The sequence below is a fragment of the Pomacea canaliculata genome, linkage group LG12, assembly GCF_003073045.1.
Source record: "Pomacea canaliculata isolate SZHN2017 linkage group LG12, ASM307304v1, whole genome shotgun sequence".
NCBI classification, from domain to species: Eukaryota; Metazoa; Mollusca; class Gastropoda; order Architaenioglossa; family Ampullariidae; genus Pomacea; species Pomacea canaliculata.
This window is the reverse complement of record NC_037601.1, coordinates 21,899,444-21,916,879: the sequence shown is the minus strand read 5'-3', so window position 1 is coordinate 21,916,879 and position 17,436 is coordinate 21,899,444. Positions and strand designations below refer to the sequence as shown.

The window sequence follows — 17,436 nt, the reverse complement described above, 5'->3', positions numbered from 1 at the left end:
GTTTATTCATATTTCAAATTAATTACTAAAACGACACATGATTGAAAGAAAGCTTCCGGTTTAGTCACATTCTTTGTTACGGCTCGCCGAGACTATCAGCGGATCACTCCTCAAGAGGCTAAGCGTTGGTCTTGGCAGACAGCAGCAGTCCACCTATACACGTCCTCGCTATCACAGTCACGTTTCCAACATATTAATTGTTAGCACTGGAATATTTCATCGTACAAAAAAATCTTTCCAAATTAAGACCAAATCCAAAAATAACTAGCGGAAATATAAGCCACTATTTCTTTTTAAACTATCGAGCATACATATTCAAAGGGCTTTATTCGGCAAACATACTCAACGGTCACCGGTCATTTCGCCCCAAGACCATTTCGCCCCAGCTATGTCAAGTTCGTTCCAGGTAGGACCATTTCGTCCGAAGACAGAAAGTCAAATCGTCCCTACCCCAAAAGACGAATAGATCACATGTGAAACAAGTAGCTATTAACATCAAATATAAAAGGTCACAATAAAATTGAACAAAACCTTTTAAATTTAATTTACAGAGGAAAATCATATTTATTTGTCATTGTAAGAAACTTTCTATCATGGACGTGTGTACAAGTTCGTCGTTCTATGCATTCGTATTGCCAAGCGACAGGTTTTGTTTAGTAAAATGGTGGCTAAACTTATTCGTATGGCTCTGTTTAAAGTAGACAGATGCATGAGCTTGCGTATCTCTATTGTTAGAACAATATATAGCTCTTTTGGTTATATTTGACGTTAATAGCTATATACTTGTTTCATTGGTGATCGATTCGTCTTTTGGGCTTGAATCGATTTCACTTTTCTGTCTTGGGACGAAAAGATACTCTTATACCTGGAACGAACAAACTTTTGCCTAGGGACGAATTCATTCCACCGCACACACACGATCGACCTGTAGCAATGACATTGCCTCCGGCGTACCTAGAATAAGGGAAAATGAGAGTTAGTTTCTAGAACCTTCGACAGGTATAGTATAAATAAGGTGGAATTGAAGTGTCGGAGGTGGGAAGGGATAAGGAGGTGGGAGCATCACTCCACCAAGCAGTTTAAAGATTTGTTCTCTTGTGCATGCTTCGCCTTGGCCGGAACCATCAACCAGCGTTTGAGTAAAGCAGCTGAAACCCATAATGTACTGACTTGTGTTTATTGTGGTGAGACTGGACAAACAAGCCCCATTTACCCTGTTAACCACCCCTCGAGAATTGTGAGAATCATCAAAATGTATAAGGAGATGAGGGATAAAGAGCGAAAGACCATGTGCTTGGGTTCGCTTATGCTATGAAGACTACAGTAAGGGAGTTAGGGAGGTATGTTAATTAGCATATGGCATGATTTTGACAACTTTCTGAGCATGGTGGTATTTGTATATTGGGAACGGATCGGAAGGTAGGGAACAGTACATTATACATGAAAACAGATCGGGAAAAAGTTATCCACTGCTGTAAGATCTTAAACCCAGCATGTCATTCAATACCACCTGTTACTTTAGACTTTAGAATAATACAAATACCTTGAGTGATTTACTCGACAGTCACAAAACCGTGTGTCATTTAGCTTTTATACTTTCCCAGAAACACATCAACTGCATCTTGATAGACGGTATGTCTTCGTCTAGACCTTCCTACTTACCCCCGCACAGGTGACGAACAAGGAAGTGTGTAATGTTATCTTTGAATAGTCTCTCCCTTAACCACGTCAGTACTGAGTCGTCCTGCGAAGTTCCTTGTTCAAACAACTTTGCAGTGGTATTCGAAGTGGGAGGCGGGGGGCTAGACTTCTAGGGGAGTGGGTGGGGCTTCTACCATTTTGGCACTAGTAAAACCCAGAAAAAAATCTGAGCTCACTGGTTTGATTGGCTTGAATTTGGGTGAACACGAGTTATCGTCATTTCGTTTTTTCCTTTGGTGAGTATATAGCTGTAGGAGCATAGACACCACCAAGTCAGCGGGTTCATAAAGGCGCAAACGTTGGACATTCCTGACTCGTAAGTAGATTACCACTACTGCCGATCATCGTAACCTTTACAGTTATTTCCCAGGTATGCGTCGGTCTGTTTAATATAGAAGAAAGAGAACAAAAATCATCGATAACAAAAGATTACACATGTGTAGCCTGCATGTGGTGTATGTACTTCCTTCACGTAAGCTCAAGATTCACAATGGTCTGTATTGATTGCAGACGGTAGATCACTGAAGTAGGGGTGGACAGAGGGGAGAGGGTAGGTAATCGTCAGACGTTTGTTTGTGATAAGGTCTGGGGTTCGAATCTCGTGTCGGGGCTCACGTAGGTTTCCCAGTATGTGACACTTGTTCACTTGTTCACTTGTTCAGGCTGGCTGTCGGCCACTCCCACTCACCCCCTACATTACCTTTTTTATATAGTGTGACATTAGTTTTATTAATGTTGTGTTCTATTAAAATTACCATCCTACTAGCATGAAAGTTAACTGATAATGAAAATTCAAGCAGCGCTTGCATCTCTTTAAATTAGTCATTGATTCCAAAAAAGATTGCAAATAAAATAACTTTTATTACAACTGTTAATATATAGACTATGTGGTTTGGTTGATTTGCATATGCATCTGTTTCTTCGAGTAAAAAGAGATTATTCTGATAAACCATTTACCGAACTAGTGGATTATTTTTCCCTCAGAAAGTCCTCTACCTGTTACCACCAAAGGCGAAAAAATGGACCCAGCAAGTGTACTGAACTTTGTGAATAAACGCGCGAGAGCCGATTTTGTCGGCTATGTAGACGTGGTGACTTTGGCTCCAGTTGCGACACCTGTCATTCGAGGGATTCGGGTCTTCAACACCTTGGTGAATGTTCCAGGTACATGTGTATTACACAGCGGTATTTTTAAAGTTCACCAGCCAGTGACGATATGTACCTGCTGCGTGGTATCGGCAATTCCCATTATACTAAGCTTGAAAGAAAGCTCTCTATGCACTCTCCCATGCTAGAGCAAACAACCAGGTCGGAACTATAAACTAAGCCGTTAAGGCGAATACGAGAAACAAGCTGACATGTGCAGGTTCAGTGATGTGTGCGTGAGAGAGAGAAGAAAAGAGCGAGCGAATGAATGATAGACGTAGAGGAAACAGAACTTTCTTTCAGCTCAGATGTTGTGGTCAAAAGTATATTAATGTAGATATTCTCCATCACTTTACATCGGTTCTGCTGCAGTTCCCCAGTTCAGGCGAACCCTGCAGGAGGAGCTGAGCAAGCAGCTGGAACGTCTGTCACTTGATTCACGTGAACAGTGGACCACCCGCCAGCTTCTCCTCACAGACATCCTGCCTAGACTGGGGTATGAAAAAGACCTCTGCGCTATCGCGGCTGCCTTGCCTGCCTCACTTCCGGCCGTACGTCAAGATGCTGCTGCTCGTCTGGAAGGACTGCTTCTTCTGTTTGACTACAGGTGTGATACTCCGTGCCTGGAAAGCTTGATCCGTGATAATGTTGCATCTCACCCCCACAGCTCCCAACTTCGGGACATCAACCTTCCATTCAAATCAATGGTTCTTTGTAATTTACGTGTACGACATTTATGTCTACTAACTAGGTTGACTGACATCCGGGGCCTAGACCTATAGTTATGTTAACACACTCAGCATCGTCATCCATTTGCTTAATATGCAGGCAGCGTGTATCTGTTTGTTAACATATTTTCTTTTCTATATTTTTAGGACCTTTGGAGGAACACACAGAAATAAAGCAATGCAATTTGGTAGTAGCCAACTATAATCCAAGGTGTGATATTAAGCCCCATGCTTTTATGTTTGTCCAGTGAATGTTTTTATTCCTCAGAACGTTCTGAGGTTCATTTATATACTCTGTGTGTGTTACAGAGACAAGGCTAAGGTCAAAACATTGTTGCTGTCGGTAGCACAAATGACTAAGAGTATCCTCCTCCAGCCGACTAATGATGAGCATGACATGCGAGTCTATGTCAATCTCCACATGATGTGTACCTCGGCATTGCTCACCAAGAGTGACTCACCAGCATCAGGTAGTGAGTGCAAGACCTTCATGCTCACACCAAAAGAAATAAAAAAGCAAGCAGGATCCAGGCAAGAAATGCTCAAAGCTGTACTGTCCTTCTACAACCATTTTGATTCTTGCAAAAAAGGACTTTCACTGACAACACTGGAAAGAACGAAGAGGCCACAAGAGTTTTCTCGGAAACATTTTTGCGAGCAAATGTCTTATATTTTTCAGCTTTTGAATGAAGTAAGTGAGCAAACCAGAAGATATTACACATGAAAAAGCACAACATTACTGCAAGTTAAATTAATATTTGGACTTTATAGTTTTTTTCCTGTGCATGTCGTGAATACTCTTGACAAACGCGAAATCTTGTCAGCCGTTGCGTTAGTTCGATTTCCGCCTTTCCCGAAAATACAGTTTTGCTTGCTGTCCACACAGCTGTTTAGCTAATTAAAGAGTATCTCAACTGTTTTATCTCACATTTTTAATCCGGGTAAGGTATTTGTGAGTTAAAAGCAAAGTACAATAATGATAAAGTCGTAGAGTTTCTTGTCTACAGGTTTCGCAAGAAGGATGGAGCAAGCAAAGCTGGGAGCTCTTGAAGGAGCTGCACGAACTGTACCAGGCCCTACCCACTGCCGGAAAATACCATCTGAGTCCCGAGAACAATGCAGTGCTCGACTTCATGATCCTACGAGGGCTTGTGATTTTGCTCAACACAACATTTGCAGCAGGTGGGCAGAAGAAACGCCCCAGACCATTAGAGACAATAGTTATTGAACAACTTTTCATATTATGAAGTATGTTTCATATTAGCGTAGTTAATATATTGTGTATATATATATATCATAGTAACTGTTTGTATAGGCAACACATTATTTTTATTTACATTTCTATTAAAACAATTGTTAGTGAATCATGTATTCGTTGTAGCGAGACAGTTGAATAATTGAAGAAAGTTATTGATATGATAAACTTCACTTGTTCATGTATTCTTTTGAGAAAGTTTTTGTCCATCTTTCCAGCAAAAGTTGAAGCAGGCAGTGTCCTCTATGACCACGCCAAGCTAGCGGCAGAGATAACGGTTGAGGTGGCGACAAAATGTCTGGCACGTCCATCTGGCAGTGTGGACGTGTCGGCGGGGGATCTGGGCAGCTTACTCTTCCACGAATCGCACTGCGTAAGGAAGGCCATTAGCAGCGCTGATATTCTCTCCCTTTCAAGCCTGCTGCTTTTCTATAACAAGTATTTGAACGACAACCTGAGAATTGCTGACCTCCACATCTCGGACCTCGCCACGACACAAGAAAACGACAAGGGTCAAGGTGAGGGCACGGGTCAAACCTGCGGCTGGCATAGATTTAAAGGACGGATGGGTGCAGGGTCCGTGGAAGGGTCCGTACTGGTTCACACTAAAGACTGCCTAGTGGAGGACTCGACAACGTGCTTGAAGAAGATACGGCTTGGTGGTCAGATTCGCCATTTAGAGATGCTGCTACAGCTTTCGCCTAGTACTCACATCATCCAGATGCTAGCCTATCAGGTCAATCCTTTCCCATTCTACGTCACGGAGCAGGTCAAAGGGCAGCGTTTGCTGGATCATCTTCTGAGCCATCGCACTGGACAGCGCTGGCTGGACACGCCCACCCTCTGCCGTGTGTCGCTGGACATCGTTAGTGCCCTCGAGTTCCTCGACTCCAAAAACATCGCCAGCCGTGACATCACCGCTTACGATTTAGTCGTCGCGGGGCGGCGAAGGAGGGGCGGAAAAGCGGGAGAACTTATCGAAGTTCTGGCTTCTGACGAGTTCACAATCAGGCTGGCAAACCTATCTCTGGCACATCAGTACCGATCTGCTCAGAACAGCGAAGCAATAATAACAGGTGAATAATAATGATGATGATAATAATAATCATCATCATCATCCATCCATCATCATCATTATCATCATCATCAATCATCAATCATCAATCATCAATCATCATCATCATCATCATCATCTCTATTTCTCTACCGACCTATCGATCCCTCATTTTGTTGTTCTTAAGCCGGGAAGTAAAACTAATATGAGACTGGAAGAGGTTTTTCACCTTGTTTCAGTCTACGATCTCTCCCCACCTCAACCTCTACATTCAGACACGCATGCGAATATTAGCGAAAGGGCAAGAGTTAAAAAGCGTAAAGCAAAACAATGAAACCTGTGAACCAATCGCTAAACTATCTTTTCAATGCCACATGGTTAACTAAACGAAATTCTCTCTCACAGTCGCCGAGCAGGGTCCAGTGCCAGTCCTGTGGACGGCCCCAGAAGGGCTGGTGAAGGGAGAATACAGCTGCAAGTCCATGGTGTACTCGCTGGGTTGTGTTATGTACGAGCTGTGGACACATGGCTTTGAGCCCTTCAGCAGCTATCAGAAGACCACGGTTGAAACTCTCACACAGGTGAATATTAATTCATTGACTGTAGAAGTCGTGATGCACGTGCAGTGGAGTGTCGCCAACAGGTCTCACGTCTACGTCCTTGATTTTGTTTGATGGTTGTGCTTTCGATTTGGATAAAAGCCTTATACCTTCACGTTAACACGTTGCTTCTACCGTTTTCTTCCTTTTCTGGTTTGCAACAGGCAAATGTATATAATGTATATAATGTTATTTTAAAGTTGATTCCACTCCACCCGCTTCACTCGCTTCGGCAGAGACCTTGAGCTACAGTGAGTAAACTGAAGTGATGATCAGCCTCTTGCAGTTTCATATGATAACATTTCTTCATATTCTCAAGATGACTCAGTATCATCCCAGTGTTCTCCTGAGGTCACTCACCTTGTCCTCTGGAGTCGTTACCGTTACATCTACAGTTATCACCCTTTGCTGTAGGCACGCAGCGAGTCCTCTCCTTGTTCTTCCTTCTAAACCTTTGTTACTTTTTTGTTAACTTGTCCGACATTTTTGTTACTATTTTGTGATCTTGTTCAGTGCAATCAGTCTGAATTCGGTTGAGATATTGCGTTTTATAAATTCATACTTCTTTTTCTTTCTTTCTTCTTTTTCTTCTTATTTAGTCAATGTACTCTGGATTTTCTTCTCCGAAATTAATATTTCCGCCGTCTGTAGTGTTGCTTATTTTCCAAGTGGTGTTGCTAAGCCAACACGAGCACTATTTTTGGTGGTATTGTATTTATTCCCTCCTGTCTGTTACAGATGCTTACGGTTGAGGACAGTGTAACACTCGTCCACTGGCCATGTATTCCCCAAAATGTGTATGAAGTGATCAGAAAGTGCACATCTTTCAATCCTTCTAGTCGACCTCTGCTCACGGACATTAAAAACGTGCTGACGGAACTCATCTCTAACTCAGGTTAGAAAGAATAAAAGAGATAAACAAACAAACAAACAAACAAACAAACAAACAAACAAACAAACAAACAAACATTGGAAACAGTACCAAGTCAAGAGAAGGATGAAAGGAGAAAAAGGGAAGAGAGAAAGAAAAAATTAAAGACTTAAATTGCCGCTTAATGTGATGACCTCAATATTTATCATTACCATTATAAATCTCTTTTCTCTACTATTTAAAATACGAGTATATGACAATAACAAGAGGGAATGGTCCATCTCTAGTGTAGTCTGTATAGTCTTGTGTTAGAATATATTTTTGTTAAAAATTCTCACAACAGGTAAGGCCACCCGTAGACTATCCGTGACGACGGAAGAAGACTACCCAAGATTCTACAGCGACCAACGACGGCGTCAACATGTCCCTGAGCGGGTGAGCATCTTAACATCAATCAACACCAAATCACATCAAGACAGTACATCTAGGGATATGATGTGACACCACTGTACTCTGTGACTCAATGAAAAAAACACAGACGGTAACACAGGACTGCATACCTTTAAACACCGTTTTACATGCCTCATTACAGGATCGTTGTACCAAAATGTGGGATAGTTTTCTTCTGATGGAGGGTATCCGATACAACTTTCATAATCTGAGTGTTTTCGTCTTTCAGGGCATCCCGAAAGATTTGCAACCGGTCCTTGATCGTCTTAGTGAGTACATTTTATCTGCTTTCTTTGTTATTATTAAGTCTCCACTGGACATACCAGCACGTGCAACACTTGTCCTTATTTTCAATCAACAGAGGCGAAAGGTTTTGACAGCCCGAGCACTGCACGCGCATCCGAATGGTGCATTGATGACGACAGAGTAATTAAGGTCAACGAGTCAGAACTGATGACGCGGGAAGTCGTGCAAGATCATTCACAAGGTGAGATGACGGGCCTATATATATATTTGTAAGTTTATGATGTTGATTTTATTATACAAATAAGACAATCTTTTTCTAGGTCCTTCATTTTTCGAATATTTGATTAGTCAGTTTGAGAACCCACGGGGTAGTTTTGTCGCTTCTGTATCACCATTCTCATCCTACCACCTCTCTAGACAAGGGAAAATAGTCCCGCTTCCTTGTTGGAAATCTTGGGACAGATAAAAGTTAAGGAAGAAAATCCGGACAAAAAGTCATGACGCTAGCACGGCAATGGTAAAGGCCTAGTGCCCATGTGTTCGCGACCCATCAGTTCACTTGGAGAGGAAGATGAGCGCCACCAAGTGTATGTCCAGAGACAGGACTATGGATATTTGGCGTTGAAAGAACTTCATGCCAGAGAGACTGATACCCGGATCAACAACAACCAAGCACCCAACCGGTAAGCTCCTGAGTGAGGATAACAGAAAATGCACTAGCGGGATCGAGGCACAGATATAAAACAGAGAGAAGGAACATCCATTGGTGCACATGGAACGTCCGCACATTACATCTTTTCAGGAAAGTGAATCAACTCACCCATGAGCTCCACCTTCTCCACGACAGATGCTAGCATCAATATCGCGAAAGCAGCAGCGGCAATAACGACTTTACAGGGCCTGGCACAGCCATGACATCAGGTTTTATATAAAATATAATCTGTACAAGTCCCTCTTAGCATAGATCCTTAACACAACAATGTGGAGATAGAACAATATCGATGCTTTACTGATGTTCAACGTAAACTTTGCTTCCGGTACGAAGAGGAGAATCCAAGCATTCGAGAACAAGTGCTTGAGGAGGCTGCTCTGGAACTCGTACTGAGAATACAGAACCAATATATTTGTACGAAGCATGGTCGCTACAAAAAGACCATTACAACAGCCAAGCAGGTGAATGTGGATTGATTTGGTCATGTGCCCCAACACGACCCTTTCTCTGTCAATCAATCGCTCTTAATGTTCCAGGAAAACGAAACATCCGTTAGAGAGAATCTGTCACCGATGTTTGTGAAGGACGTTCTGATGTCGCTGCTTGAATGTTGCCCGCCCAAGGGGTTGCCCCTGCCCGGTGTGACAGACTGCACACATGCTGCCACCTTTGGGAAGGACAATACACCAGGCGATTACTTACTGGACGTAAGCATTGACACATACTTTCATGTCAAACAATGTTAAATATGAACAAAGTGCTTGAGAGATTAGCGATACAGCAGCTTGTTAGACCACATTCATCTGTGTGTGTGTCCGTCCTGTTTTACCATTTATTTTCAATGAATAATCCTGTAGGAAAGAGTCTATCCACGCTCCTGGACTCTCAAGGAAGCAGCTGCTAAAGGTTTGTTGATTGAGGACAGCAATTACGTCCCCATGGGACCGCAGGGCGTCTTCGACGTGTTTGCCGCCATTGCAAAAACTGTGCACGTGCTGCATGAACGACACTGGTTGCTACGAGACCTCAGAGCATCTTACATCCTACTCACCAGAGACAAGTACAAGGTAACAGACGCACCCGATCTTTACTGGTTACTGAACATCAAAGCAATTCATGTTATTGTCTGACCATCAGAGCAATCCATCTGTAATGAAAACGCAGGAGTGTCGTCACCAGATAAGATTCAAGATTTAAAATTCAAAATGAATCTGTGACTCTGTATGGGGTATTAAGATATTAAAAATATATGTATACATAGAGAAAAATTATATAAATATATCTTGCTATATATCTTTATATACAATATTTCTTATTCACATCCACACACGATTTCACTGGTCGGTTTATAACAATATATTAAAAACTAATTTTCTTTATCATTCACTCATTCTTTCCTTCTTCTAGCCATTTAATGTATATCTGCATATTTAATCAAATAAATCAATACACATAAACAATGTAAACAATGGATAAACTTTCATCGTTTGATGTTGCTGCCCTCCTCATTCTTATCTTAGTCACAGACGCATACACACTCTCATATCCTCATATATAATTATATATATAATCTTTTTCTCATACACACACTAATTCTTCTAGGTCACCATCCTCAGTTATAACTAAAAATCGAGCTAATGTAGTAAGGGTCTTTTTATACCTTGAAGTTAGTAGTGAATGGAACATGTAAGCATTAGGATTTTAAGTGTAGTAAGATGATAAATTATTTTTACGTGTCAGCAATTTTTTTAAACAATTAAATAGTATGAGGAAATTCATTCCCTGCATTAGTGTTGCAGAGTATACAAAGCCTTTTATTTCTAGAGATCCCAGTCTGCCTACATTTATTGGCTGGAAAGTAGTTATTTGAAGGCAAAAATTTTAGTAAAGGGAGATAATCATGAGGAGAAAGTGTTTTTCAAAAAGGTTCTAGGGAACAAGGTGCTTTTGAACATTCTAGATTTTGAGTTTTTTGTTTTTTTTTAATGGGGAGAGTCTAGTTCTTCTGGCCAACTCTGGATATACTTGTCCTGAAGGGACCTATCTTAAACCAAGTACCTGGTTTACGTTTTCTAGTTTATCCATATTCAGACATAATTTAAATACCACATCAGTTTCTTGAGGAGTAAGTTTGTTGGGTGCCAGTTTGGTTAGTTCTGAAAGACCATTGACAGAAGATGCTATGAAATGTGCGATATATAGTCTTTCATCGACTGTGTCAGGTTAGCTTTTGCCGCATTGGACGCATGCTCCATCTTCCATCGTCAGAGATGTCTTTTGTTCAAGAACCTTTTGAGGACAGCAAGCGATGGTAAGCGGATGACTTGCAAGATATCGAACACTTCTACATTTGCTTTTCGGTTCACATTGTAAGACGAGTTTACTGTCTTTTTTTACCTGGAAGATTTTTCAACAGAAGCGTAGTGTATCTTCTTATTAGCTAAAAATGTCAAGTAACGTGCATTTCCAACAAAAAATGGATAATAAATGATATTAAAATACTTCTTTTATCAGGCTAGCACCGGAAGTACTGACGTCAGGCAAGTACACGACTGCTAATGACATCTTCATGCTGGGAACTGTCTTCTGGGAGACGTTCAGGGCAAGGGAGGTAGCTCGTAAACATCCATCAGCATTCGATCTGCAGTCAGTTCCCTTTGCCAGCTGTGAACAGGAAAAGGTGATGATTGTTACTTCAACTCTCAGGGTTTTGTGTTGTTGTTGTTGTTGTTGTTATTATTGTTGTTGTTGTTGTTTCTTTGTTCACTTTTCTTGAGCTGGCTTCAGCTCTTTCACTCCATCCACTGAGATAAGTCGCATAGACACAAGGGACAGAGATTTTATTGAGGTGATTCTGCTGCAGGACGTCCAGTCTGGTGAAGGCAGGTACCCCACTACCTCAGCCCACCCATTGTCCTGACTGGCTGTACGATGTCATCCTGCAATGTCGAATTTGTGAACCCAGCGAGCGACCGTCTGCGTTGCAAGTTCTCCAAACTCTGGAAAAGTTTATGAAGAAGGAAGACCTGGAGAGACGATCCCTGTATGGCAATGAATACTCACAAAATATCTCGTTTATGTCTCATGTATTTAAAATGACTGAGATAAATTATTCTACTTGTACTAAAGCAGATTCTCCCTATAATTATTCAAATTCAATCTATGTAGTAGCTTTGATGAAGCCGCAAATCCCTATCGCTAGTGTAAAACCAAATCTGATTCTGTTAATGTTTCAGTTCGTTTAGTTTCTTGATCATCAAAGGCCTGAAAGAGAAAACAAAACAAAAAATAAATGTTAAAAATCCAGATACAAAGTATTTTTAATGTTCCTACTTCTTCCTCATAATTTAGCCAATAAACTGGAATTTTTAATTTAGAAATCTGTTTTCTTTATATCGGCAGCCCTTCAGCACGAAAGGTCCAGGATACCGGGAATGCACCATCAGCAAACCATCATCTATCTTTGCCTCTCCCGTTCCATAGCAATGAAATCAACAACGATGACGACATGTGCTCACCTGGCCATGTCTCGAAAAGAAAAGAAATTGGAAGGAAGCCTTATCAGCCTGTAAATGTGCTTCCTACCTTGAAGAAGCCTGTTGGTAACCTTAGACACGACAAAAAGTCCATTTTCAGTGAACCGGCAACAAGAATGGAGGAGGGCGAGAGTGCGGATACTGCGAGGTCTAGATTGAACAGAAACAAGTCTCGCTCGGAGCCTCATCTGCTTGAAGACAGAGAAGATGAAGATAACCACTTGTACGATGTATTATTTTAAAGTTATCTTGTATTTCATATGATAAGATCTGGTTTGTTTCAAGTTTCTGAAGTATCAAGCAGGTGGGAAAGGCAACAATATAAACTCTCAATCCTGTTTTTCGAACGTTTGCAGCACTTGAACTCTTGTTCCTCTGCTACCATTGATAGTATACAATATATTTCCTGTTTGTGTTGAGGACCTACAGAAACGACAATAACAGCAAAACAATTGTATATTTGTGGCTAATCTTGAAACTAAACCCACACTGAAGCAGTTGTCTGTTTGATTATGTAGCGAATATATTTTTTAGTATCTTCCACAAAGATGATCTGTGTCATTCCAGTGACGTGTAATTGTATTACTTTGTGCTACATGTTATATATATTACACTACTTATTGTGTAATACAATTTATACGTATCTGTCGCAATATTTCATTGACCTGTTATTCCGTTCGTTTACAAACCATCAAATGAGTGCGTATCTTATGTTTTTACATTTATTTTCAGTGCTTATAAAGGAGGTAACCATACTTTCAATGATTAGTAAGCTTATTTCAACTTGAGGGCTGAACTGCTGTATTGAGGGTATTGTTGTGTTGTTATGTCGCTGCTCATGTCACATGACAATGACTAAACATATTTCAGCAGCTTGAATACAATTTCTTTCTAAGAAATACTGTAGTTTTATCATGGGGTGGACTGGTCACTCAGTGGGACTAATAAGCAAGATCTCCGGAAATTGAACACAAAACAGGGTAAACAGTTAATCTCTCTCATTTACCCTCTTCACTATTGGGGAGCGAGGAGCAGTGAATTAGCGACAACAGCCACACACACTAAGGAGGGACGAGAGAGGGAGGACATCAGCTTCAGATTTCAGAAGTAACTATTAAAGTTAACATGTGGACCTTTGTGTTTTATTTTTAAAACTTTGTAGTTGAAGCAATAAAATATTGTTGTGAGGAAAAAATGTGTTATGGATTACCGCGTTTTGGTATTTATCCATTGTTATCTTCTCTTCCTTTCTTTCTATTGTGTCATCATTTTCTTTATTTATCATCTCCCTGTCTTTCTAACTAATAAAGGCACGTAGCTTATCGTGTATTTGATAAGGAAAATACCTGCTAATCTCAGGTAGCGAGGTCCATGGCTATATTCTTTTCTTTCTCTCTCTTTTCTCATTATTCTGTAATGGAGACTCATCTTCCCTATATGACAGGTCAGGGCCGCCCCGTGATAGTGTTATTGCTGCATTACATGAGAGTGTGATGACAAATATTAAGAATGTTGATGTATCTTTTCTCTTACTGTATACGAAAGAGCGTGTGTGGACATGTGTGCGCGATATGCTTCAGTGAGCACAGTACAAAAATATATTGCAATCGTGTTGTTACTCCAGTCTGGCAATGATTTTGGCTTGTATTTTTTGTTATTCAAGTTCCTTACATAAGCAGTTCTAAAGGAAGTAAGAAATAGTATTGTCCACATAGCTCACACATGACATACTAGCAGTTGGGTCCCCGACATTCACGGCCAGGGTCACATAGCACGCGGTCTGTAACGGTTGATGGCGCTCTTCACGGCCACCCGAGGTTTTCCCTGGCCCAGACTATGGAAATACCCTGCTTCGGGTATCAACACGCCTTTCAGGGTGCAGTCTACTCAGAGCATGTCACAGTGAGACTCCAGTGTCTTCATTGTCCGGAGCTTGACGTACGAAAGTTATACAGAAACTTTGCAAACATTTAACCATGTAACTACCATAGTGAAAATAATACTTAGATAATAGATTTTTATAGTTTATTCCAGCATATAATGTGAAAAACGGAGTGTGTTGGTGTGAGTATTCATAAAACAATTAAAGAGAGACTGTTTCATATCAATTTTCCATACTATGCAATGAGAATGGTTGTAGAACAATAAATAAAACTGCCAGGGTCCTCTGCAATGACGAACTCTAACGGAAGTGGTAAAGCCTGGGTTTTGTCCGGTCTGTTTGCTAAGAAAACACACTGTTGTGCACGTTCACACCAGTCTCCTGATTGTTTCGTGTTTCTAGTTTCCTTTAGCGAAGTAAACATTATTCATTAATACATTTCAGCTTTGAGCACATCATTCCAACACGGCACAATCAGGTTCCCTAGGAGCAAAAATCTGGAGTAAAAATTCCGCAAACTTTCCGACCTCCCATGGTAAAAGATTTGAAAAGCGCCCTAACAACAATGGAAACCGGTTAATGAACATCTCTGTTTTAGTGTCGCCGCTGGTGTTTATCTTGACTAGGGCCTGTCAGTGCAAGTTTCTGTTACTTAAATATTTGCACGATTAGTCAGCAAGTTGTCAAAGTCTGGCAGTTTGTTGTTGCTACTTGGCCTCAGGTCAAAGTCGCCCGCAAAGCTGCGGATAGGTAACTGTTGAGCAATGAAGCCTACAGACTACACCCCTGAGTGCACTCACTGTTGTGTGAAAAAAAACTCTGCTAATTAGTTATAGAGATCATTGAGCTTCTCAAGTCTGTTAGGCTAAGGGACACCACTCTCCAATCAATTAAACTGATTAAACTGATAGTTATAAAGCTGCTTAGTGTTTTCTATCTTTTTTAAATATATGATTAGAGATATTGACTCCATTATTTGTCATTCTTTGCATTCCCGAATTTTTTGGCAAAAAGCAGTGAGGGCCTTTGTTGTTTCCTCCTCACCCTGTCCACTCAGCCTGGACAGACAACAGCAGATGACTGTCCTCTCTTCAGACTGCTTACCACTGCCTCACCCTCTTGCATCAGACTGGTAGTTAAGCAAGCTTGGTGGTTGTAGTCTGGTTGTTCAAGAATTAGATGACTTTCTTCAGTTTAAATTTCTTCTCGGAAATCAGTCAGCCACGAAAGAGTACACAGCTGATGACAGGTCCAAGCACTTAGTAACTTCTCGGTGGAGGTTGCACTAAGACGGAGGTCCGGTTCAAAATACATCTCCGCATCGACAGTAGCTTTCTTAGTTAACTGACCTTTAGACCGAGGTTATGTGTATTCTTAGAACCATGCTATTCTGGTTTTAATTCACTTCCTGAATGATTGTGTAAACATATGACATAATTTGGAAAGACACGTAAGATGCTTTAGAGAACATCGAGGAACACGTATAACCTGTAGAAAACTACAGACGGTGTCACATCTAGGGGGCGGACTATAGAACCGAGTTTCGAACCCTCGACACTGGATTCTCACCGTCGTTTGTAGCCGCACCGCCACACAGTGTTGATGTATAAAGCTGTGTGTGTGTGAGAGAGAGAGAACGTCCATAGGTGTACATAACTATCCACACCGCTTGTTGCATTCTAATTAAAATTTGTAGAAGTTCTCCTTTCGTCTGCAGAAATATCTTCGTCTATAGAGCATCTTTGTTTCGATATTTATTTTATCTGTTATAACATGGCTCTAAGACAGGGGTGGGCAATTAATTTTCCCACGGGGCCGCATAAGAAATTGGGATGTTTTAGAGGGCCGGACTAATATAGTTAACTCAGTTTTACTCAGTACTGTATATTAAGTATGACATCTACCGTTCCTCTTTCTCACGGTCGGCCACATCAACCTCTGACTCCCGCGACACTCAGTCCAATTCAGTCATTAAGCATCGGTGTCCGGTTGGTGGCAAACAAAACAAAACAAACTGTTCGCACGGCCGAGTGTACCTGTCTTTCAACACCTCACCTGTCAAGTGGTGACGGCGGTGACTGGCCAGCAGGTGCGCAAGTGTGAAAAGTGCGTGAGAGACTGAGGCTGAGAGATTTGTGTATAGACGTGTGTGCGTGTGTGTGTGGGAGAGACTTATGTGCTGAATCTGTATTTTGGAGGATTTTTGTTTGTGTAGCTATGATATGCGCTTAGCGTCTAAGACAATGTTGTGGAATTCCCTTTGTGTAGATAAGGTTTGGAGTCTGTCGGGGCTGACGACGCTGTTGTTGGAAGGGAACAAGAGACGCTTGTGATTCTATGTGCATGGCCGTAGAGTGTGTTGCTGATGTACATCACTTTCTGCAGACTCAGTCGCCACACTCGATCAATCGGTGTGAAAAGTTAACGGTCAGGGCTTCTGCTTACGCAAAAAATTGCGTACAGTACGCATTAAAAGTTCGGAGGGCCCTTTCAATTTTCGTTAATGGGGTCCCAGGGGACCCCTTCAAATTTCGGAGAAGAACAGATACAAAATTGGGTAAGTGTAGTGTCTGACATCGTAGCCATATCTATTGTTGTCGTCTGCTTCCCTTGCACTGAGTTTTTTTACCTTACCGGGAAGAGTTCCTCTAACCCAGTGGTTCTCAAAGTATTTCGAACCGCGGACTACTTTACTTAAGTAAAAAAAGACCACCAAGGCCTGTACTATGAATTTCAAATTTAAATTGCCGCATTTGTTTTATTACAATTCAAAACTAAATGTCCTCTTGTGACAGTAGTATAGTAATAAGTTGACATAAAACTACATACCTCGTTCTTTGTAATTAAAATGTTGATGCGAGGAATGCATCACTTTAAACATCACTTTGCTGACATATGACGAATGTCAGCCGCGGACCACCTGACTTATGCCCGGGACCACTAGCGGTCCACGGACCACACTTTGAGAACCACTGCTCTAACCTATTTCCAAGATGTCGTTGACAGCGTGGTTAAAATCATCGTATCAGAAACGGAAAGAAAGTGAGCACCCCAAGTACAGTGAGCACAAGCTCATCACAGATGCTTGCACACTCTTCATGGCGCAGAAATCTCACCGTTCTGACTAGACATTACAGTAATTTGTGTGCCTCAAAGGCAGTTGAACAAAGTAGTTGATTTGTTGTTGTTTTTTTTTTCAACTTTGTAAATGGACCCCTTAGAGTTAGCCTGGGACCCCTTAGAAATGTGAAGAAGG

The 17,436-nt window shown here is 41.3% G+C and overlaps 2 protein-coding genes across 2 annotated transcripts; both read left to right on the top strand.

Annotated features, from left to right (window-relative positions):
* Positions 1-1,689: 1,689 nt before the first annotated feature.
* On the top strand, positions 1,690-9,759 carry LOC112577252. The gene is made up of 13 exons (XM_025260299.1): positions 1,690-2,017; positions 2,686-2,865; positions 3,220-3,454; positions 3,885-4,266; positions 4,583-4,757; positions 5,049-5,906; positions 6,290-6,465; positions 7,222-7,378; positions 7,698-7,789; positions 8,034-8,073; positions 8,166-8,291; positions 9,299-9,469; positions 9,620-9,759. Exons 2-12 carry the CDS (start codon positions 2,721-2,723, stop codon positions 9,316-9,318), a joined length of 2,406 nt encoding a protein of 801 aa, XP_025116084.1. The 5' UTR covers positions 1,690-2,017; positions 2,686-2,720; the 3' UTR covers positions 9,319-9,469; positions 9,620-9,759.
* Positions 9,356-12,245, top strand: LOC112553133 (fibroblast growth factor receptor 4-like). Its single transcript, XM_025220158.1, has 6 exons — positions 9,356-9,469; positions 9,620-9,829; positions 10,985-11,073; positions 11,277-11,408; positions 11,626-11,848; positions 12,165-12,245. Exons 1-6 carry the CDS (start codon positions 9,356-9,358, stop codon positions 12,243-12,245), a joined length of 849 nt encoding a protein of 282 aa, XP_025075943.1.
* The last annotated feature ends 5,191 nt before the right edge of the window (positions 12,246-17,436 follow it).

Excerpts from the sequence above, each read along its gene's own strand:
- LOC112577252 (XM_025260299.1), top strand. The coding sequence starts at position 2,721 with ATGGACCCAGCAAGTGTACTGAACTTTGTGAATAAACGCGCGAGAGCC. Across the intron at positions 4,267-4,582 it reads TTTTTCAGCTTTTGAATGAA|GTTTCGCAAGAAGGATGGAG; the intron begins GTAAGTGAGCAA and ends TCTTGTCTACAG. Across the intron at positions 7,790-8,033 it reads GTCAACATGTCCCTGAGCGG|GGCATCCCGAAAGATTTGCA; the intron begins GTGAGCATCTTA and ends TTCGTCTTTCAG.
- LOC112553133 (XM_025220158.1), top strand. The coding sequence starts at position 9,356 with ATGTCGCTGCTTGAATGTTGCCCGCCCAAGGGGTTGCCCCTGCCCGGT. Across the intron at positions 9,470-9,619 it reads CAGGCGATTACTTACTGGAC|GAAAGAGTCTATCCACGCTC; the intron begins GTAAGCATTGAC and ends ATAATCCTGTAG. Across the intron at positions 11,074-11,276 it reads TTTGAGGACAGCAAGCGATG|GCTAGCACCGGAAGTACTGA; the intron begins GTAAGCGGATGA and ends TTCTTTTATCAG.